Source organism: Macaca mulatta, chromosome 8, assembly GCF_049350105.2.
Source record: "Macaca mulatta isolate MMU2019108-1 chromosome 8, T2T-MMU8v2.0, whole genome shotgun sequence".
Taxonomy (NCBI): Eukaryota; Metazoa; Chordata; class Mammalia; order Primates; family Cercopithecidae; genus Macaca; species Macaca mulatta.
This window is the reverse complement of record NC_133413.1, coordinates 123,637,102-123,662,059: the sequence shown is the minus strand read 5'-3', so window position 1 is coordinate 123,662,059 and position 24,958 is coordinate 123,637,102. Positions and strand designations below refer to the sequence as shown.

Here is a 24,958-nt window from a genome sequence, read left to right as displayed (position 1 = left end):
TTTTTATAGCAGTAAAGTATTTTTTAAATTAAGGCATGCATATTTTTTAGACTAAATGCTATTGGGAACTTAATAGACTATAGTATAGTGTAAATGTAACTTTTATATGTGCTGGGAAACCAAAACATTCATGACTCACTTTATTGCAATATTTGCTTTATTACTGTGGTTTGGAATTGAACCCACAGTATCTTTGAGGTGTGTCTATATAAGATCCTGCCATCATCAAATATTTGTATTTCTTTCTTTGCTGTATGGTTGCATTTTATTTATTTTTTTCTTCCCTTGTTAGAACCTGAAGTATAAGGTTAAATACAAGTGCCAAGAATGAATATCTTTGTTCTGTTCCTGAGCTTAGAGGAAAAACCCTTAGTCTTTCATCATTAAATTTGATGGTGTCATCAGTTTAACATAGATGTTCTTTATCAGGTTGAAGATGTTCCATTCTATTTTTATCTCATTCCTGGATAAATGTCATTTGGTTATTATGTGTGATTGTATTTTGCTGAATTCAGTTTTCCAGTATTTCATCAAGGATACTTTTATCAATATTCATAAGGAATATTGGTCAGTGGAATCTTTACCTAGCATTGTCTTGGTTTTTTGGTATCAGAGCAAGATGGTCTTTAAAATTAGTTGGGAAGTGTTTCTTCCTCTTTTATTTTGTGGAAGAGTTTGTGAAAAGTTGGTCTTAATTTTTTTATGTGTTTAGTAAAACTCACCAATGAAGCTTTTTGGGCCTAGCATTTTCTTTGTACAATTATTATTATTTTTCTTAGTCACACATTCAAGGTCTTATTGTAGTTCTATTCGTATGTTCTAATTCTTCTTCAGTTTATGGTTTGGGTCATTCTAGGAATTTGTTCATTTCATTTGAATAATCTAACTTTTTAATTCATAGAATTCCTTATAACCCTTATTTCCATAAGACTCTTAGTTATGTGCTCTCTATTATTCTTGATTTTAGTAACTTGTCTTCTCTCTTTCTGTTCTTGGTTAGTCTAGATAAAGTTTTGTCAATTTGTTCATCTTTTCAAAAAATCAACATTTGGTTTTGAGAACTTTTTTCTGTTGTCTTTGTATTTTCTATATCATTTCTATGTGCTTTGTTGGTTGCAGTGCTCTATAGATGTTAGTGAGGCCTAGTTGACTTCTGGTCTTGCTCAAGTATTTTATATCTTTGCTGATATTCTACTTTGTTGTTATATCCATTACTGAAAGCAGAGAATTAAAGGCTCCAACTATTATTTTTGAAATATATACTTATCCCTTCAATTAAGTCATTTTTTTCCATGTATTTTGAGGATCTCTTGTTAGGTACAAATATTTTCATGATCCTTTTTTATTATTATTAATATGGTCTACTGTAGGACTATAAAAGTATTCATTTACCTCTGTAACATTTTTGTGTTGTCTGTTTGGTATGATATGAGGTTAGCCACTCCAGCTCAATTTTCATAACTGCTTACATATTATATATTTTGCCATCAATTTATTTTACTTTCATTTGTCTTGTATCTTTGTACCAAAGATATGTCTCTTGAATAATAATTTTCATCCATCTAGCAACACCTGTCATTTAACTGGAGTGTTTATTACATTTATATTTGATGTTATTGCTGACAAGGCAGAACTTATTCTTGTCATTTTGCTATTTGTTTGCTATACACCTTATATGTTTGTTCTTTCCCTTCATTACTGCCTCATTTTTTTTGTTTGATACTTTCTAGTGTACAACTTTAATTCCTCTGTTATTTCTTTTAATATGTTTTTGAGATATTTTCTTATTTGTAGTGCTGTGGATTACAATTAGCTTCTTACTTCAACATTCTAGTTCAGATTAATACTAACTTAATTTCCAAAACATACAGAATATTTGCAGCAATGTACTTTCATTCCCTCCCTATTTTTATAGTAGCATTTTTATTTTTACTGTCAGATTATCTATACATTATAAACTATTCATTAATGTTTTATAATTACTGTTTTTGCAGTTTAAAAATTATATAGGAAAATAAAACAGTTACAAATATACATTTTTTGTTTTCTTGATGTTCACCTAGATAACTGCTTTGCGGGTACTCTTTATTTATGTAGATTTGAATTGCTGCATCATGCTTTTCCATTTTGGCCCAAAAGACTCATTTTAATTTTTCTTGTAAGAATGGTCGGATAGTGATGCATTTTAGCAGATTTCATTTTTTTTCAAATGTCATTATTTCTGCTTCATTTTTGAGAGCTTTTTGGTTATAGATATTCTTGTTCATGTTCTCTTGTTTTCATTCCTTTAAACGTGTAATTCTACAACTTTTGGCCTTAATCATTGTTAATCTTCTATATGCTTGATTTATTTTTCCTCTTTTCTGCTTTCAAGATTCTCACTTTGTCTTTCAGCAGTTTGACTGTGATGTGTCTGGGTGTGGATCTCTTTATGTTATTTTTCCTGGATGTGTAGATTAATATTTTGAAATAATATTTGAAAGTATTTGACCACTGTTTCCCACCCCCCACCTGCCCCCCCCCCACAAATATCCTTACTGGCCTCACCTCTTGCATCTTCTTCTGGGACTTCCATTATGCAGATCTTGGTATGTGTAATGATGTTCCAAAGGTCTGTGAGGCTCTCCTTATTCATGTTCATTATTTTCTCTTTATGTTCCCTAGAGAGGATAATCTCAGTTGAATTATCTTCAAGTTTACTGATTCTTCTTCATGAAGCTCAAACTTGTTGCTTAATTCCTTTAGTGAATTTTTCATTTTTCAATTATTTAACTTTTCAACTGCAGAATTTCCATCTGGTTATTTTAAGTTAATTTATCATTAATATTATTTATTTGGTGAGACATTATTTGTACCTTTTCAATTAATTGCTAATTTATTTATTTTAGTTCTTTAAACATACTCGTAGTAGCTAACTTAAAATCTTTGTCATATATGTCCAATTTCTGAACTTCAAAAATAGTTTCTAACCACTGATTTTTCAAATGAGCCATACTTTCCAGTTTCTTAGCATGTGTCATAATTTTCCTTGAAAACATGGTATCTTAGTGCAGGAAGTGGTGGTTCACGGCTGTAATCCCAGCACTTTGGGAGGTTAAGGTGGATGGATCAGTTGAGTCCAGGAATTTGAGCCCAGTCTGGGCAACATGATGAAATTCCATATCTACAAAAAAATACAAACATTAGCTGGGCATGGTGGAGCACGCCTGTAGTCCCTGCTACTTGGGAGGCTGAATTGGGAGGATGGCTTGAGCATGGGAAGGTTGAGGCTGCAGTGAGTCGTTATCACGCCACCGCACTCCAGCCTGGGTGGCAGTGAGACCCTGTATCGGAAAAAAAAAAAAAAAAGAAAGAAAGAAAAATAAAACATGGCATTTTAAATACTAGAATGTACCATCAGTGGAAATCATATTCTCACCCGCCAGATTTTGTTGCCTGTACCTGTTTTTCTTTGTTTTGATATTTGTTCATTTATTGACTTTCTCAGGTTAATTCTGTAAAGTCTCTATTCTTTCTAGTGCGTGGCGAACCTAGCCTCTACTCAGTTACTAAATTATAGGTCAGATACTTCCTCAAATATAAGCAAATCAATACCTCTTTCATCTTATCCCAAAAGTTTTTCTCTCTGGTGTGTTTGTGTGTGTGTGTGTGTGTGTGTGTGTCTGTGTGTGTGTGTGTGTTTGAGCACAACTTCAACATTACAACAATTTACAAGTTTGTCTTAGCTTTCACTTCTTTTTTAGGCAGGATCTCAGGTCATCCGTAAGTGAGAGACTGTTTTTTTTCTCAGCTTAGCATTCACACAGGCCTGCATATGCACATAACCTTGTGAATATGGTAGAGCTTTTCAAATCCCCCTATGAGCAAGTCTTTCCCCAGACCTTCCTTTTATGTTTTGGCCAGGCTCTTGTTCCAATTTATACAGCAGCTTCAGGCAGTTGCAATGTTAAACAGTTGTTTCAACTTTTTTTTTTTAAATAAATGATCTGGGAATAGGGCTCTAACCATGGAGAAATCTCCATGTCAGGGCAAATAACAGCAACATGTGCAAATTGAGTTTTCCAGGGGGATGCAAGATAGGCTAAATAGTGACAGTCTTCTGGGCAAGGGGAAAGGAATGTGCTGAGGAGCACCAAATCTGATCTATTCCCTCTAGTTGCTGAGAGGCTGTTTTGCACAGCTACCAGGGATGGGAGGCTGCTGGTTTTCAAGGTTCCTACTGGGAAGAGGGGAATGGGTGTAGTTGAGTTACAGTGCTATATTCCATGCCATTATTAGCAGGGTTTAGCAGTTTTTCTTGAAAAAACACCCCTCATATTAATTCCAGATTTGGGATAAATCCCATAGCTCTGGAAAAAATAGAGTTTGACCATTTTTGCCTGTGTATTTGTTGCTTTTAATGCATGGGACTCTATATGGAGGCCTTCCCTCTGCCATTCCAGAGGTACCACAAAATGCAAGTCATTTTATTCAATAAAAAGTAATACATTATCACTGATTTTCCTATTCTGCATATAGTCTCATAAAATGAGAAGATATCCTCCTAACAGCAGGATGCCAGCTGTCCAATTGAAAAAATAAAGAAAATCACAGAAAAATACTACTCTCTAATTTGAAATACTTTAGTTTTTATAAGTCAGTAGTATTTTATATAAGCTCTTGGGTGGCAGTGGGAAATCCAGCTGGGACTTAGACTTTTTGAAGCTATTCAATTATGTTTGACATAATTCATTATATTCTTTCTCAAACTTTGAAACTTAGGTACAACCTAAGGAAATAATTTTTACTTTCTGAGTTAATTTGTATTTCTACCATTAATTCCATATTTTTATTGAGTAACTCCTATATTTTCCCTATAATATATAACACTGAATTGACTCAAATATCAAAAGGTTTGAAGGTAAAAAGCTTAAAATGTCATTCTCATGAATTTGGAATGGATTATAAACTTTATAAAATTAACTGTCTGAACTGTATAGAATTAATTTTGTGTGAAAATAAGAAACTTAATAAAATCAGAAGAACACAGTGGCATAAATATCTGAAATAAAGTTTACTTAATAGTAGCAGATAATTTGTATTAGTTAATAATTCAGAGATCCAAATGAGGAGACATACACGAATAAGTTTTATAGATAAAACACTTACACATTTCTTCACCGTTAAAATGTAGAGCCTACTAATATGTACATCACAAGCTTATTGCAGAGATTTCATGAAATAGTATATGTTCCTTGACAATAGAAATCTCAGAATAAATGAATATTCTGGAGGCAGCTTTTGCTGTTGCTTCTTGTTTAATTTGTAGACAAATTAGTTACCCTGATTTAAAAAAAAAACAACTGTGTTATTATTATTATAGATATTATAGTGAGGATCATCAGAAAAAAAAAAGCTAGAAATAATGGAAAGCAGATTGTTCTCTCACAATCAAACCAATAAATCAACATATTAAGGATATTAATATAATTAATATAACAACATGGTCACTTTAAAAAGACAAGATGACATCTGGGCCAGCTGGATTTATAACGAACTGAACTCTATCAACATGTTCAAAGAAAGACTGTGTCAGAAACAAGGAGACTTTTTCACGTGTTGAACTGTAAAATGTGGAGTCTAAGATGTGAACATTAGCATTACTTATTGTAATTATATCCCATAAGGGAAATGCCACTGCACTCTGGAGATAACCATGAAAAACTAGCCAAGTTAGGTGCTAGTTTTTGAATGTACACATAATCCGTCTTATTTAAAATAGGTGTTTTTTACTTGTTTTTTTCTAAATTAATTTTAAATATCGTATAATTTAAGATGTCTTCTTATTTGGATTTGCTCTATAGAGAAATATGTTAGGAAGAAATATTGGCACTGTAGTTTTTCATCTCACACTCTGTGAGTTTATTTATTGTAAGTCTACCCTGATGGATAGACTCCTCACCCTCTGTCACTTATTCCATTTTCTCATAATCTGAGGCTAAGATCTACACTTGGAATTATGACACATTCATTTAGGAAACTTTCTGGAACTGGAAGACCCTTTTAGGAAATAGCAGGTGAGTTCACCTAAACAAACTCTTGTGGCACTGAATTCCAATACTTTTTCTACAATGACTGCATATAGAACTCTTTTCTACCATACAACTCTTTTCTACCATACAACTCTTTTCATCAATGGGGAATTACGGGATAAAGAATAGACTGAGAAACTTGAGTGTAAGACTGTATTAGTCTGTTTTCATCCTGCTGATAAAGACATACCTGAGACTCGGTAATTTACAAAAGAAAGAGGTTTAATGAACTTACAGTTTTACATGGCTGGGGAAGCCTCACAATCACGGTGGAAGGCAAGGAGGAGAAAGTCACATCTTACATGGATGGTGGCAGGTAAAGAGAAGAGAGTTTGTGCAGAGAAACCCCCCTTGTAATACCATTAGTTCTTCTGAGACGTATTCACTATCATGAGAACAGCATGGGAAAGACCTGCCCCCATGACTCAACTACCCCTCACTGGGTCCCTCCCACAACATGTGGGAATTCAAGATGAGATTTGGGTGGGGACACAGTCAAATCTTATTTCTGCCCCTGGCCCCTCCCAAATATCATGTCTTCATTTTTCAAAACCAATCTTGCCTTTCCAACAGTCTCCCCAAATCTTAAGTCATTTTAGCATTAACTCAAAAGTCCATAGTCCAAAGTCTCATCTGACACAAGGCAAGTCCCTTCTGTCTTTGAGCTTGTAAAATCAAAAGCAAGTTAGTCACTTCCTAGATACGATGGGGGTACAGGCATTGGATAAATACAGCTGTTCCAAATGGGAGGACTTGGCAGAAGCAAAGGGGCTACAGGCCCCATACAAGTCCAAAATCCAGAAGGGCAGTCAATCTTAAAGCTCCAAAATGATCTCCTTTGACTACGTGTCTCCTATCTGGGTCATGTTGATGCAAGAGGTGGGTTCCCGTGGTCTTGGGCAGCTCCACCCCTGTGACTTTGCAGGGTATAGCCTCCCTTCTGGCTGCTTTCATGGGCTGGTATTGAATGTTTGTGGCTTTTCCAGGGGAATGGTGCAGTCTTTCTGTGGATCTACCATTCTGTGGTCTGGAGGATGGTGGCCTTCTCTCATAGCTCCAGTAGGTGGTGCCCCAGTAGGGGCTCTATGTGGGAGCTCCAACACCACATTTCTTAGCGCACTTCTCTAGCAGAGGTTCTCTGTGAAGACTCTGCCCATGCAGAAAACTTTGGCTGGGCAGCCAGGTGTTACCATACATCTTCTGAATTCTAGATGGCGGTTCCCAAACCCCAGTTCTTTACTTCTGTGCACTCTCAGGCTCAACACCACATGGAACTGCCAAGGCTTGGGGCTTCCATTCTCTGAAGCGATGCACCAAGGTCTATGTTGTCCCCTTTCAGTCATGGCTGGAGCAGCTGGGACACAGAGCACTAAGTCCCTAGACTGCACACAGCACAGAGACCCTAGGCCCAGCCCATGAAATAATTTTCTCCTAAGTCTTAAGGCCCGTAATAGGAGGGGCTGCCGTGAAGTCTTCCGACATGCCTTGGAAACCTTTTCCCCATTATGGTGAGGATTCACATTCTTTCCACGTAACTTATGCAAATTTCTGCAGCTAGCTTGAATTTCTCCTCAGAAAATGGTTTTTCTTTTTTATCACATTGTCAGGCTGCAATTTTTTTGAACCTTTATGATCTGCTTCCCTTCTGAATGCCTTTAACAGCACCCAAGTCACCTCTTGAATGCTTTGCTGCTTAGAAATTTCTTCCACCAGATATCCTAAATCATCTCTCTCAAGTTCAAGATGAGATTTGGGTGGGGACACAGCCAAACCATGTCAAAAGACTGATACCCTCTTATTAACTGTAAAGTATAGTATTCATTCATTCATGTATTGATAAAACACAATAGAAATATTGGTTAGTGATTAAAAGAAGAAAGTTACTGGAGAAACTTTTGGAGGAACATACATAATTTTACAATATAAAAGTGTATCTTTTTAATATTTATTTTCTAGTGACAAAAACAAGCATTCAAAAGAAATTAATTTAAATTAACATTCAGTGCTTAGGTTTTCCTTTTATTGCTAAAATGTTAGTAGCCCAAATAATTTGATATATAAACATTTATGAAAGAACATGTGAATAAAATTTATGTTGTTTTTCCCACTATTTCCCTTGACTCTGAAAAGTGTTTTTGGTTTAGTTAAAAAGATACTTTTTATAAGTACATTCATGTTGTTAATTTATGAATAATGCAAATGAGGTCATTTTGAAAACTTACAGTGCAAAATACCTGCTGGGATCCTTAAGTTAATCAAAACACACATTAAACTTTATTCTAATAGGATCAGGTTGAGCCTTGAGCAAATTTGGAGCGCAAATATATTGAGGAGTTTATATTATTGGATAATCCAGTAGGTAATTTTGTTGGTCACTAGTAAAATAATAATAGTTTGAATAACAATTGAGTAATTTGAGCCATTTGGTTATGTTATTTTACCATTTATCTATTCATTCTCTTTTATTGAAGTGTTCAATGTCTACAGTGAATTACACCAAGTCTTGAGGATATAATAATATAGGCAAGGCCTCAAATCTCATGAAACTAATAATTTCAGACAGTGATTAGGGCTTCAAAAAGTGAATGAGGGTAAAGTAATAGTCACTGAAATGGGGTAAGATAGTCAAAAGGACTTCTCTAAATTAAAAAAGTAAGCCAGCCATAGGGCTGGGCATGGTGGCTCATGCCCGTAATCCAAGCACTTTGGGACGCTGAGGTGGGTGAAGAACACTTGAGGTCAGGAGTTCCAGACCAGGCTGGCCAATGTGGTGAAACCTTGTCTCTACCTAAAATACAAAAATTAGTCGGGTATGGTGGCAGGCACCTGTAATCCCAGCTACTCAGGAGGCTGAGGCATGAGAATCACTTGAACCCAGGAAGTGGATATTGCAGTGAATTGAGATCACACCACTGCACTCCAGTCTGGGCACAAAGTGAGACTCTACCTCAAAAAAAAAAAAAAAAAAAAAAAAAAAAGCCAGTATAAATGAAGGTTTTTATAATAATGCATTGAAAATCTCAATATGGCAAAATGTTAGCTCTCCCCAGTTTATCTATAGAATCAAAATAATCCCAATCAAAATTTTAGCAGTTTATTTTGTAAATGGATTCTAAAATACATATGTAAATGCTAAGCTTTAAAAAAAAGAGAGCAGTTTTGAAGAAAAAGAATGATGCTGAAGGACTTTCATTACCAAATATAACAATTAGCTCATTATGAAGATAGTTAAGATAGTGTGGTATAGACCAATGGAACAGAACATCTCAAAATAGGCCTACACAAAAATCCATGTTTAATTTATGACAAACTGAAGTATGGGTCGAAAAGAGTGTCTTTTTTATAAATGGTTCTGGGTAATTTGGATATCTAAATACAAAATAAATTAATCTCTATCCCTCTCTCCCACCACCAAAAATTATGTGTTCCTAATGTGAATGTGATAAGTAAACCAATACAACGTGAGAAGACAGGAGAATTTCGTCATGACTTCAGGATAGAAATGCATGCATATATAATAAATTTATGAGTAAAAGTTTAGAAAATTACACAAATCTGAGGATAATGGTTACTTTGATGAGTAATGAAAGATATTGTGATTAAACTAATGAAGGCATTGTAAAAAGTTGTGATATTGTTAGTTTTTGATATACTTACTGGTAACATAAGTTTTCAGTTTGTAATTATTAAATTGTTCATGTATGTACATTAATTTGATGCACACTTTATATATTTATTGTATTTATATTAAACAAATTTTTTAAAAGCCTCTCTAAGGAGATATTATTTCCAAATTTTTATGTAAAATACTGCATAATTGGGATTATGCAAAGAAATATTGTTCCTCAGTGAGTATTATAAGTTCTTCTTATGAATATGTAGCTTTTCATTTCAATAAATATGAAATTTACAAGTTACATGCACTCACCCCAAATCTTTACAAAAATCTGTTATTCAAACATTTACCCAAAATTATGATACTAACCCTATTTGTCTCTGAGTTTCCTCAGTGTGGAAGTTTGGAGAGTCATTTGGTCTGGACCAAGAAATGATAGATGAAAGTATTTATTCAGTCAAAAAGTGCTTACTGAATTTCTACTGAATGTCAGGCTTTGCCCAAACCACAATGGCATAAAGGCAAATTTCTTTTTTTTTTTTTTTTTTGAGACGGAGTCTCACGCTGTTGCCCATGCTGGAGTGCAGTGGCGCGATCTCGGCTCACTGCAAGCTCCGCCTCCTCGGTTCACGCCATTCTCCTGCCTCAGCCTCCTGAGTAGCTAGGACTACAGGCGCCTGCCACCGCGCCCGGCTAATTTTTTGTATTTTTAGTAGAGACGGGGTTTCACTGTGGTCTCGATCTCCTGACCTTGTGATCCGCCCGCCTCGGCCTCCCAAAGTGCTGGGATTACAGGCTTGAGCCACCGCGCCCGGCAAGGCAAATTTCTGAAAGACTTAGGAAAAACATTCATAAAAAATTACATAGTAAATAATAAATATTAGAAACAGAAGTATAAATAAAGAAAAGCAGAAGATAAATGACAAATGACACTTTACCTTAATATCTAGCAAGTGATTGAATATTTTGAGGACTCTAATGAGCAGGTGTATATGTGTGCCCCACTCCTTCCTCTGTCTAGAAGAAGTGGTTAGTAAACTCCAAAGAACTATTCCTAGGTCAGCTTCAAGGAATTTAAGAATCCAGTTTAGCACTCCAAAATTACAGATGGAATATGACTCAGTAAAATAAAAACAAAAATCAGTTATCTATTATATAAGGTACAGGGAGAGAAGTGTGGACTTTATATTGACAATAAGGAGTAGCCAAAGAACGCTATTGAATGAGGAAGTGACAAGATTGGGTTGGTTTGTTGTACAAATGACTTTAGCAGCAATGTGGGGACCTGAGTAGATGGGCAAATGCAGGAAGTCTAGCAGGATAGATTGGTTTCTCTTAAAATAGGATAGGATGCAGGAGATCAGGAATAATTGAATCCACAGGATTTAAAATAGAAAAACAAAGAGGGGGCTAGAGATAGATTTAAGAGACAGTTAATAGAATGAACTAATGAGATTTGAGGATAAGCAAAGAATCCCAGATGACACGGATGACTAGTTTCTACATAGTATGCTACATCTACACAGAGATATATAGCAAAGGGATGGAAATAGATAAATGAAGATATGCCTCTTTTATGGTCACTAGTATTGCTTACAGCTATGTCTGCGGTTGCTAAGAAGCCTGCAAAGTAGAGAAGACAGATGAAGACAGAAATCTAGTAAAGGAGTGGTTTTAGGAGAATTTCATGAGATTAGGAAAGCAGGGCATAATCATGGAAACGATAAGAAAAGATTTCCAAGAAATAACAACAATTAGCCATAACAAATGCACAAAGATGACAAAAACATTTTTTTTCAAAAAAGAACTGATTTTGAAAATGGAAAGGTCATGAGTAATTTTTGCAAGAGTCCTGTCAACATAATTGGTCACAGAAGCTCAGTTGCAGTGTTTTGTGAAGATGACCGGAAAAAATAAACACAGGTGTGAATGTTGCTTGTCAGAAACCTTAGCATGCTCAAAAAATTAAAACATCATTCAACTACTATACATATAGTCATTGCATTATTTCTTGCTGAGTAGTAAAGGTGAAATATGGGCCTGATGTTTTTTGAAATCAATATTGTTAATCAAACTCTTGATGACAATGAGACCCAAGTCATGTAAAATTTAGTTACTTTTCACGTGTAAATACACTGTTTAAGTGCGCATTAAAAAATAAGGTCTGAAAAACATAATATAAGACGTTTAGAAATTGTAAAACGTGAATCTATGAAAGGTTGCAATGCCAGTTTTTGAGGGCAGTTTTCCATATACTACATACTGACTTATCTAGATTTAGTTTTGCTTCTATGTGTTCTTATAGCAAAGTGTGCACACACGAATCATAATACTTTCTGTATTTCGTAGCAATGGCCTAAATGTCCTGCTATCTCGTGTTTTAGATTGTCAGCTCCCAGAAGACGAGCTGGGAAACTATTCTTTGTATCATTTTACCCTTAAGGCATGAAATATGTGATGATACATGAATGAATATAGGAAAACAATCATCAGAGGAGACAAGAGAAAAAGGAAGTGATGTTCCTCACATACTATAAAGAACAATGAGGAATTGTGAATTTATGAGAACAATGAACAAGAATAACCAAAGTTGTTTCATTTAGAAATGTATTTACAAAGGCAAATATAGATTCTGAGTGAATCACAATAGTAATCTTAATAGTAATCAGAGAAATTACAATAGCAATTACAAGAGTAATTACTTAATAATTATCAGAGAAATGCAAAAGAAAATAGTATTATAACTTTTTTTTGCCTTGCAAAATTTGCCTTTTAGCCTCTTGACATTGGTTTTGACAATTAATTTTGATATCACTCCAAAAGGCTCAAGCTACAAAAGCAAAAGTAAACAAACAGAACAACATTAAACTAAAAACATTCAGAACAATAAAGGAAACAATCAACAAAATAATAGGCAACTTATAGACTATGAAAAAATATTTTCAAACCACATTTTTGTTAAGGGGTTAATATATCCAGAATTATAAAGAATTCTTATGACTCAATAGCAGAAAAAACAGTAACCTGATTTTAAAAATGAGCAAAAGACCCGAACAGACATTTCTCCAAAGAAGATATAAAAATGGCAAAAAGGTATATGAAGAGATGCTTACCATCATTAATCTTTCGAGAAATGCAAATTTAAACCACTATAAGATATTGCCTTATGTCCATAAGTATGATTATTATCAAAAAGACAAGAAATAACAAGTGTTATCAGGGATGTGGAGAAAAGAAAACCCTAGTACACTATTGGTGAGAATGTAGATTAGCACAGCCATTATGAAAAAACAGTATGGAGGTTCCTAAAGAAATTAAACATATCATATTAATAGAATCACTATATGACACAGCAACTCCTCTTCCAGGTATATACCAAAATGAGGTACAATAACCACCGTATAAAAATATCTGCACTCCCAAGTTTTTTGCAGCATTATCCACAATAGTCAAAATGTGGAAACAATCTGGATATACATTGAGAGATACATTGATAAAGAAAATGAAATGTGTGTATATACATACACACACACAAAATGGAATCTTATTCAGCCTTAAAAAGGGGATATATATCCCTTTTTATATATACACAATGGAATATATTTTATACACACACACACATACACAGACACACACGCACACACATAAATCTTATTCAGCCTTAAAAAGGAAAATCCCACCATGTGCTACGACCTGGATGGACTTAGAAGACATTATGCTAAGTGAAATAAGCCAGACACACAAATAAAAATACTACAAGCGGGTGGATCACCTGAGGTCAGGAGTTCAAGACCAGCCTGACCAACATGGAAAAACCCATTCTCTACTAAAAATACAAAATTAGCTGCATGTGGTGGCACATGCCTGTAATCCCAGCTACTAGGGAGGCTGAAGCAGGAGAATTGCTCGAACCTGGGAGGCGGAGGTTGTGGTGAGCCAAGATTGCACCATTGCACCCCAACCTGGGCAATAAGAGCAAAACTCCATCTCAAAAAAAAGAAAAAAAAGAAAAAAAAAGAAAAATCTTAGTACACTCGGATAGGCAATGAAACTGATTTCCGTGGATGAGCAGGAGTAAGGAGAAGAGAAGGTGGGGAGCTGTAGGTCATAGAGCTGATATGTAAGATGAAAAAGTTTAGAGGCCTAATGTACAACATTAGGACTAAAGTTAATGAAACTGTATTGTAGTAAGAATTTTTGTTAAATAAGTATATTTTAGCTGCTCTTGTCACACAAAAAAGTAACTATGTGACATGATAGCTACATTAATCTATTTCACGATGGTAACCACTTTACTCTCTGTGTGTATTCCACAACATCAAGTTGTAAACTTCAAATAAACATGATAAAATTTCTTAAAAAGCAAAAATGAAAAACAAAATTTGCCTTTCAAAAATGTCTAGTGTTGACAGAATTACGGTTGAGGGTGAAAGACACTTCATACAATGGTGCCAGAAACATAAATTTTCATATGTATTAAGTATGGTTTCACTGTATCTATATACATTTTCAGCATCCCCATTTCTGGGATTCCATCTCAGGAGGTATCCAGCAAGTGCGCAAGGATATATGCCTTTTGTGCACAAAGGATATATACTTTGTACAAGGATATGTGTACAAAACTGTTTTTACAAAGTTGTTCATTAGACCTTTGTAACCATAAAAATGAAGTTATCATTAGGAGAATGGTAAAATAAATTATACTATAGGCATACTATAGGCATACTATATGCTGTGTAGCTATAAAGTCTTTCAAAGAAGAATGTAGTAGAAGTCTACATCTGTACCCAGAATAATGCCAGTGATTTTTTAAAATAGATACAACAATTCAGAAAAATATGCATAATATGACTGACATCATTTGAAAAATAATATAAATGCATATCTGCCTGTGCCTAGGAAAGGCCTAGTAAGGTAAACACTGCGCCGTTAAAAATGACCAGCCCTGTGAAGCATAAATGAATGAGGGAAGATATTTTGCTTTATAATGCTTACTTCTGATTTTCAAATTTTTAAAGTGAAAAATGTAAACCTCCTTTCTGGAAAAAATGTACTTTATTATAGAGAATAATGCTATGTTTAATCTAACTTCATGATAAACAAAAACAAAAATAAAAAGAAGAATACAGATAAGGAAGTTTAAATATAGGTGTAATTCCTAATTTGTCTAAAAATAAAAGTACTTGAAATGCATGAATCAGCAGGCCCTTGAAGAATGAGTGGACAAAGCTGAGCATGTTATTTTAAGACATACGTCCTTTTTCTAAAACTATCAGGGTTATGGGGCTTGAGAGTATATAAAACAGCCCATAGATCAGATTGTAGCTGAAGGGATTCATGCTTGCCTTTAGTTATGAAGTTCAAATTGGAAGCTGTTCAGGCAGAAAACTAATAGAAATGGGTGATAGCTAATTAACCTAAGGCTTCAAAGTAATTGCTCTGCAAGAAGCAATTTAAAAACAGACGTTTTAGTTATTTATTTATTTTAGAAAATCATAAAATGCCCTATTTGACTTTTGGTGCAAGAGCAAAATTATCTGAATATACACAAATATTGATTTTTTTTTTAAAACCTCTTCTACCTGATCCAACTTCTTGGTCAATTTACAAAGAGGCAAAATGATAACAAGAACCATGCTTTACATCACATAAACATACCAAATATCCCAGGCTTAAGACTTTGCCATATGGTGAGATGTAGGAAAAGATCCCTGTACTAAATTTTTCTCAGAGAATAGGATTATATTGGTCAACATAGCCCTGAGCCACATTTCTCATCACTGGAGTCAGCAGAGTCAGCTGCTCCAAAGTATATAGCTGTTTTGGCCACTTGAACCCAAGAGGTAGAGGTTGCAGTGAGCCGAGATCACGCCACTGCACTCCAGCCTAGGCGACAGAGCAAGACTCCGTCTAAAAAAAAAAAAAAAAAAAAAAAAAAGATATATCACTATTTAATAGAGAAATGGCTCCCCTGGCAAAAACAAGGTGCTAAACAACGTGGAATAAATGCAACATCCCAAATCAGCCACTATCTGCCACAATCTACAACTCTGGCTTCTGAAGACTTCTATTCAGCAGTCCTCTTACTTTTAAAAAGTATCCATACTTACATAAAATATATCCACTTTTTTCCCAAAGAAAGAAGCCCTAAATTTCCTGCATTTCTATCCCTAGTTCCAAACATAGATACTTTGGGTAGTATGGAGTTCTCTCCCTCAAATTAGCTTGTCATCTCTGATTTACAGCTTTCTGGCCCTTCGGCTTCCTGTAGGACTCACAGATAAAGATAATAACATCTGGGTGAAGAGGTTCTCATGAGAACTTCTGATCCTGTTTAACTGCCTCTAAATGCAAACTTTATTAGCATGCAGTCTACATAAAGACTGGGACCATCTTCTCTTACTGTTGTATTAATCTTAGATTTTTACATTACACAATATGCTACAGATATTATATATTTGAAGAGGTCAGGCGCGGTGGCTCATGCCTGTAATCTCAGCACTTCGGGAAACCGAGGCAGGCGGATCACCTGAGTTCAGGAGTTGGAGAGCAGCCTGGCCAACATGGTGAAACCCTGTCTCAACTACAAATACAAAAATTAGCCGGGCGTGGTGGTGCACGTCTGTAATTCCAGCTACTCGGGAGGTTGAGGCTGGAGAATCGCTTGAACCTAGGAGGCAGAGGTCGCAGTGAGCCAAGGTCTCTCCACTCCACTCCAGCCTGGGTGACAGAGCAAGATTCTGTCTCAAATATATATATTATATATATATATAATATAACATATATAATATATAGATATATATATTCGAAGAGACAAATTGCTGAAAAAATACAGTAAGTTTTCTAGGTATCTCCAGAACTCATGCTCTCAGTAACTTAGACTTACCATGGAACAAATACAGAAGTTCTTAGGATGGGTGCTATCAATTGTACAAGATCCATTTATTTAACTTATTTTGTCCTGACCTTCGGATTCACTCTGATGTGATTAACTTAGGATTCTGTTCATCATGAACTAAATATTTTAATGAAAGGTAGAGCCATTTCATAGACTTAAAAAATTCCTCTTCTATAATCAGGGTGAGATAGATTTTCCTAAAGCATGTGAGCTACAGGGTACAGATGTGAATATGTCAAAAAAAAAACTAGCATGTGTTGCCAAGAAAAAATGGAGTTAATTCTTTGGGACCCAAAATGCATACAAAGATCTTTAAAATGTCAATGTTGTTTATGAGCTTCCACAGTGAGATTTAAAACTCTTTGAGGAAAGATACCGTGTTTTAGGATTGTGTTTGTCTGTAGGAACCTGTAACGGATAATGATTCAGATGTATGTGGATAATTTTATTTCATCAACTGCTTTACAATGATTTATCTCAGTATATATTATAAATGATAAATCTTCTATTATTTTGTTTTATATTACATATATATTTGTATATAGTGTCCAGCTCTTAAACTGCCATTTATAAAATTATTGTTAACTTTGGTCTTGGAAACACAGTAGACTTTCAAAATAATATTATCTCCTGGATTATTCTTGATTTATATAATATTAATGTATGTTTATTTGTCTTTTGTTGCAGGATTTATTTATACGTGTGGTGGAACTTTAAAAGGACTTAATGGCACTATAGAGAGCCCTGGTTTTCCATATGGATATCCAAATGGTGCAAACTGTACATGGGTAATAATAGCAGAAGAACGAAATAGAATACAAATTGTTTTTCAGTCATTTGCTCTAGAAGAAGAATACGACTACTTATCATTATATGATGGACATCCTCATCCTACAAACTTTAGGACAAGGTTAGTGTATTTTGAATGGAAGACTGGAGAGAAAATATTTTCTGGGTAAAAGTAGTCTATTTTACAAAAGATGCTTAACATTTGTGATGCAATTGTAATAAAGTTGTATTCACCAACTAATTATTATGTATTTGGAAGTATATCATCCCATGAACAAATTAGCTTGGTATCTCTGACGTCATACTGCTAGTACATTAATACCAAGTCTCACAAAGGTGAATGTATATTGAGTAGTGATGTTTTTATAGTGGCTAAAAGTATTTTGTTTTTAAAAATGATTATCTCAAGATTTCATTCATTATGGATATAACTTTTGATAAAGTAAAACATATTATATAAGGTATATTTTAGTGATAATGTTTCCAATTTTAATATACAACGCTATGCAAAAACACTTTAAAATCAGCATTCATGGATAGTAGAATAAATTAATTTCTGATGTGTGTAATTTATAAAATCTAAATATCTGAAAACTACATTCCTTCATGTCAAAAACGGGGACATTTATATTTTTGCCTCTGCAAACAAAAGTAATTTTTTGAAGCTCAGTGATAAAACAGATGTAAAAATTAACTAACACCCTGACTATTTTTAAGGTAGTTCTTCTCGTTCTTCAGAATTTCCTCTTGGCGAATAGGTTATGTAAAATTAGAAGTGTTTTTGGAAGTCTTACCAAAAACTTATTTTAACTGTAAATCAACTATAATTCAACTAAAAAATTCAACATTCCAGGCATTGCACATTTTATTTAGTCCTAGATTTATGACAGTGTTTGTATACTTTTCTTTAAGTGCCGTCAGCTTTTTTAAACTTGTAATTTAAAATATTCTAAGAAGATAACATGTAGGAATTAAAGACTCTTTCCATACTTGGCTATATTTGAGTTATGATTCTGTGACACTGTTACTTTCTAATAGTTGACAACATGTTCTTGCCTTCCTAATGTACAAGAAGCAGATTATCAGTGCTGACTTTTTACAGTTTCATCAGTCTTCCATATTCCTTTGCATTTATACTTTTTCAATTTTAGGTAAAAAATTAGTGATTATTTTCCTCAAATTTGGGCAGTGAAAACATAATATAGTGGGGAAAATGGTGGATCTGGAGATGAGATTTGTTACATTAGGGTGTTAGGTTTGTTGCTCACCAGTTATTTGAGCAATCCACAGTACGTCTGTTTAAACTTGAGACATGGTAATAAGGCCAGGTCTATCCATCTCATTATACTCTTCTGCAGGTATTATGAGAAAATGTGTATGAACCTGCTGCATGGCTATAAAATCCTATTAGAGCACATCGAACTGCTTCCAGTCACATGACACTTAAAAATGTCCGAGTTGTTTCACAAACTTTGTTGTGCAAAAACAAGATTACTAGATTGATTACAGCTAAGATTCTACTGTTCTTTCTTTCTTTTTTTCCTCTATACTCATTTACCGTGTAAATCTGATTTCTTTTTCCTTTTACATTGTTAAACTCATACAATAATTATCTATTTTATAAATATATATTATGGTATGCACGTCTGACTGCTATTTGATCATCATTGCCACTGTCATTAAAAGCTGGTTTTCTTTTGTTAATGCCAAATAATATCTATAAATAGAAGTACAATTTTTTACACTGACAATATGTGGGATATAATTTTCCTAAATATATAAAAATACTTATTTTAATATTACCTGGTAGTTTCAAAGTATCAATTCCCTGATAGTATTGCTTGTGCATGTACCTATTCTCTCTAGATCGCCTTGAAAATGAGAAAACACATTTTTATTTTATCTCTTCCCCTCTTTTTTAAACAACTGTGGCCTCTGGGAAGTTAAAAGACTGTGAAATTAGGAAAATAAATTTATTGTTCTCATTCTTTCTTTCCTAATCTGTAAATTGGGAACAACAGCCCTTAATTTACAGAGATTTTATGGGGAATACAATATAATGAAAGCTCAATAACTCTAACCCTTAGCATTTATTGAATGATTCTTCTACGCCTGTCACTGTACTAAGTATTTTGTCTTCATTATGGTATTTAACTTCTCCTGTATTCAGACAATGTAAAATAATTACTATTATTATCATCAGCATCATTTTACAACTGATAAAAATGAGGCTCGCCAGAGTAAAATTGTTGAAAATGGCAAAAGGCAGAACTATCATCGCAATTCAGATTTGTTTCAGTTTAGATCTGAAGCTCTTCAATATATATAGTTTTATGTAGTTATACATAATCTCTAAGGTTTATGTATTGATATATAAATGAAAATCTATTTTTTCTCAGCAGTATTGGATAAAATTTAGTAAGAGAAATAATAATACAAGGCATATTTTCAAACAGATATAATATATACGAATATAAACTGAAAGGTAAGCTCCAAATTTATTTCTGCTATTTATTTTATAGATTATATTCAAACATGTACTCTATTTATACAAGCAAAATGACAAGACTATATTCTAACATGTAGTCTGTGTTATAATGTACTCTTTAGAATCTAATGTTTTGCTCACTGTAAATGTTTAACGCATCTATTGGTTTTTGTGCTTAAAGAAGTACTGTAGCTAATGTTATAGCTGACTTTAGTTAGCAAGACTGGAAGGAAAAAAATTAGTATGTAACCTACAGCCCCTTCCAGACTGTGTTTATATACAAAATCTGCTGTTTGATTAGAAGTCGAAACTGCTGCTGGCAGAGTTTGATTCATGTTTGCGTCTGGCTGTTTGACTCACTGTTTTCTTGGGTTTTGTTTCTCTCATATTGGATCATATTCTCACTTAATGCATGTCCTTATGGTGTGTTTGCTGTTCTCTTTCTTCCAGAAATTAATACTTTTTTTTTTACTTTTCCTGAGCTCCAATAGATTTTTAAAAAATGACTTGTCTTTCAATAATGTAGAAAAAAAATGGTTTGTAGTTCTTGTCATTCTTCCCTGTCTAAATAGACATGTTGGGATTCATTATCAGAATTTCATATTTTAAAAACTATAAGTCTCCAATTATTAATGATATTGCTTGTTTTTCTCTTAGTTATTTTGTATTAAATGAGAATTGATATTGGTAAAGCACTGTTAGGGAATTTCTTTCTTAGTTATAACATTATTTTAGAACAAATACTAATGCATTTAAGGCAACATTGCTGGACTTGATGCATAAAGGTTAGTCTAAGCTTTGTTTACTTTACATTAATATTATATTTTCCCAATAATAAAGTTATACCAAGAGTAAAAAAATCCCCTATTATTTAATGAGGTAGAAACAGATATATTCGTCCAGGATCACTCTATATATGACATTGTATGTCCTTAGTAATCTCTCTACATTATAATATACATGTTTAATGTGTGATTAAAATCTTTGTAAACATCAATGTATTGAATTTATTAAATATATGTAATCATTTTATGTAAGCATTAATTTATTCAAATATTAAATGTGGATATGATTTATGTAATTATTCTATTATGGTTTTTATAATTAATTCACATATTATCATCATTATGAATATACATTTTCTATATTTTAGATTCATTCTTGGTAGAAACAGGATGACTAGGTCAGAAGCAAATAATATTATTTATATTACTAATATGCTTTCCAGAATCTTATATCAATGAATATTATTACAACTAGAAAACTATAATTCATTATCTCTCAGTCTTACCAGGCTTACATCTTTTATCCTTAATTTGATTATTTACATATATCTGATTTTTACAGATATCTAACATGTTCTCTTATTTGATAACCACTCTTATTTTTTCCTGCAAATTGTTTTTTTTTGTTTATGTATCAGTAGTTTTCTTGATGATTTACATAATTCATTTATTCTAAAACATGTAAATGTGTCCCTTTTTTGTGACAAAAATATTTCTCAGCTTGTTGGTTGCCTGTTAAATCTTAGATGTTTTTTCCTGCACAAATAAGTGAAGAATTTAAAAATTTTTATATAATAATATACATTGTCCATTTATTTAAAGATTCATTACATTTCTTTTAATATTAGAAAGTCCACAAGCTGGATCTTTTATAAACACTCATTTTTAAATTCTTTTTCCTAATTTTCAACATGTACAACTTTAATACATATGAAATGTTATAGAATGATAATCTTTTCTCAAAGTGGAAGAGAATGATTATTTCTAAATACCAAAGTAGTAGTGTAGTTATTTTTTAAAAGACTTGACTACAAAAGCTTTTATTTAGTGTGTCTCCTGACATGTTACTATGGTCTCCTCATTGCTACTTTGATATGGCCTATCATTTTGGATGTTGGGCTGTAATAGAAATCCTGACTTACTATAGCTTAAACAAAAAATTGATTTGTTTTTCCTATATAACAAGAAGCTTGTTATTAAGAAACTTGTCAGTAAATCAAAAGCTTTCCCAAAGGTCCTTAGAAGGATTCTTCTCCTATATCATTGGCCAGAACAGCCTGACATCACCATTCCTTGGTCAAAAGTATTCTAGAAAAACAGCTTTCATTTTTGATCTCAATTGTGGAAAGCAGCATGGCGAAGGCTGAGGGCCAGGCAACTGACAAAATCTATCGCAATATCCAAAGCTTAATTTTTGCATAATATGATAGATAAATAAATGTTATTTCTAAATAAATTATTTCTAAAGTTGTGATTTAAAAAGAGGAAGTAATTTTCACAAGGTCATAGTCATGGTGTAGTAACGACTACAACATAAACTTTACTTTCCTGAGTTATATAAATGTCCATGGATTAGAAATCTTTAAAAGGATACGTAAAGATAAAAACAAATATAAGTGTAAGTGTTAACATAACACAAAATCTTAAGGTGAAGGCAGATATAATAAAGTAAATACCACATGTTCTCACTTATAAGTGGGAGCTAAACATTGGGTACTCATGGACATAAAGATGGCAACAATAGACACTGACGACTAATAGTGTGGGGAGGGAGTGAAGGAAGCAAGGGCTGAAAAACTTGTGTACTATGCTCATATCTGGGTGATAGGATCATTCACCTCCTAGGACTTGGTATCATGCACTATACTCATGTAATGGACCTGCATGTATACTCTCTGAATCCAAAATAAAAGTTGAAATTAAAATAAAATCATTAAAAAAGAAAGAAAAAACTTTGGGAGGCAGATGAACTCGGGAGTTTGAGACCAGCCTGGGCAACATGGTGAAACCCCATCTCTACAAAAATACAAAAAAAGTAGCTGGGTGTGGTGGCCTCTGCTTGTAATCCCAGCTACTCTGGAGTCTGAGGTGGGAGGATCGCTTGAACCCAGGAGGCGAAGGTTGCAGTGAGCTGAGAATGCACCACTGCACTCCAGTCTGGGTGACAGAGCCAGACCCTGTCTCTAAAAACAAAACAAAACAAAACAAAACAAAACAAAAGGAAAGAAGGAAGGAAGGAAGGAAGGAAGGAAGGAAGAAAGGAAGGAAGGAAGGAAGGAAGGAACCCTGCCAAAAAGAATTGAAAGCTGATTTTAATATGGTGGTTGATAAGATTCTCTCTTATTTCTTAAACTAAATTCAGATGCTTACGTAAACTTTATGACTATCCTTAACTGCTCCTTAAAGAGGGTCTACATGTGGTAAATTTCACTTATACGGAGTTGAAAACAGTAATTATAACTTCTATGCCATTAAAATAAAAGACAAAGAAAGGAAGTATGAGCTATCACATCATTAACTAAAAAATATAAATTACCAAAATAAAACAATACAGATACAGAAATATGAGTTCTAAATACTGAACAATATACCAAATTATAATTCATTACAGGTATTATGAGTATATACATAAAAAAGCTTAAATGGGCCGGGCGCGGTGGCTCGTGCTTGTAATCCCAGCACTTTGGGAGGCCCAGGTGGGTGGATCACGAGGTCAGGAGATCGAGACCATCCTGGCTAACACGGCGAAACGCCGTCTCTACTAAAAATAAAAAAAATTAGCCGGGCGTGGTGGAGGGCGCCTATAGTCCCAGCTACTCGGGAGGCCAAGGCAGGAGAATGGCGTGAACCAGGGAGGCGGAACTTGCAGTGAGCCGAAATCGCGCCACTGCACTCCAGCCTGGGCGAGACAGCGATATTCCACCTCCCAAAAAAAAAAGGTGTGTATACACACACACACACACACACACACACACACACACACACGATTTACTTGAGTTTTATAGAACTAAAAAGAAAATTTAATGTATTGGTACATGTCAATAGCTCATCAGTCATTATTAAGAAAAATCACAAAATATATTATATTGCAAATAATAGCAAAATTTTGTAATATGTTGAGAATAAACTCCCTAAGTATGAAACGGAACTTAGAATTAAAAAAATTGCCATCTAGTGCAAAAATACATAAAGTTGTAAAATAGAGAACCACTCTATAGCTATCGGTAAAATGAACTTTTTAAAGCTCTCCTTCTGTGAAATGAGAATTAGTCCAAATGTTTGATTATTGGGTAGATATAGATTTAATATCATAAAAAACTGCCAAATAGCTTTTCTAAGCTGTGTACGGATTTTGTACTTCACCATCACTGTATGAGAATTCTAAATGCTCCACATGTTTGTTGACATTTGAGGTTGTCAACATTTATTCTGGTATTATTTTGAACTTATGTGATAACTAATAATATTGAGCATGTGCTTATCAACCATTTATTTGTGAAGGATTTGTTCAAATATTTTGTCTATTTTTTAATTAGGTTGTCTGCTTAGTGTTGATATATCAAATTATAAGGGTCTTTGCAATCTTTATAGCATTTATTTGACAAATATATGCATTGCAATTGTTTTCTTCGAACCTGTTACTTGCTCTTTCATTTTCTTACACTATCTTTGCATGAATTAAGGTTTCTAATTTGAACAAAGTTCAAATTATTAATATTATATTTTGTTAGTGCTTTCTTGTAGTACAATAAATATTTGCTTATCCAAAGATGGAAAGATATCCTGTATTTTCTTCTGAAGGTTTAGAGTGTTAGCTTTATATTAAGATCTGTGATTCTTCTTGAATATGTGAAGGAGTCTGAGTTCATTTTGTTCTGTTTGAGCATTAAAGTGAAGAAGAATTAAGGTGTACATTTTAAGGAATCCTAGAAATGACAACTTAATAAGTTATGTGTCCTAGCTGGCTGCCTCTGGACACAATTATAGTAAAGCATGTTACAAGTACATTTTTAAAAGTATTACTTGATAAACTAAGTTTTTTTCTAGAAAAGGCTCTGCCTTATTTTTTCTCTGTATTTCTACAGTAATGTTACTCTTCTCCTTCTTCGAATTTTTACTTTGTGACTATATATAATCTTTTTATACCTCCTTGGTCATTATTCTAGAATATATTTCATTACCATGGCTAAATTATCTGTACTTTATATACCCCTTTATTAAATAACAATTATTTACCCAGTATTTTTTTTCTAGATATGTTGAGGCGTTTAAAATACGTAACATTCTGTCACAATTCAAATTCATTATACA

General features: G+C 33.7%; 1 protein-coding gene across 1 annotated transcript in view; it reads left to right on the top strand.

Moving 5' to 3' along the window:
- The window catches only part of CSMD3 (CUB and Sushi multiple domains 3), a 1,224,761-nt gene that overhangs the window by 121,378 nt on the left and 1,078,425 nt on the right, over window positions 1-24,958 (top strand). The window contains exon 2 of the mRNA XM_015145899.3: window positions 17,273-17,495. Within this exon, the coding sequence (XP_015001385.2) occupies window positions 17,273-17,495 (223 nt within the window). The remainder of the gene's footprint in view (window positions 1-17,272; window positions 17,496-24,958) is intronic.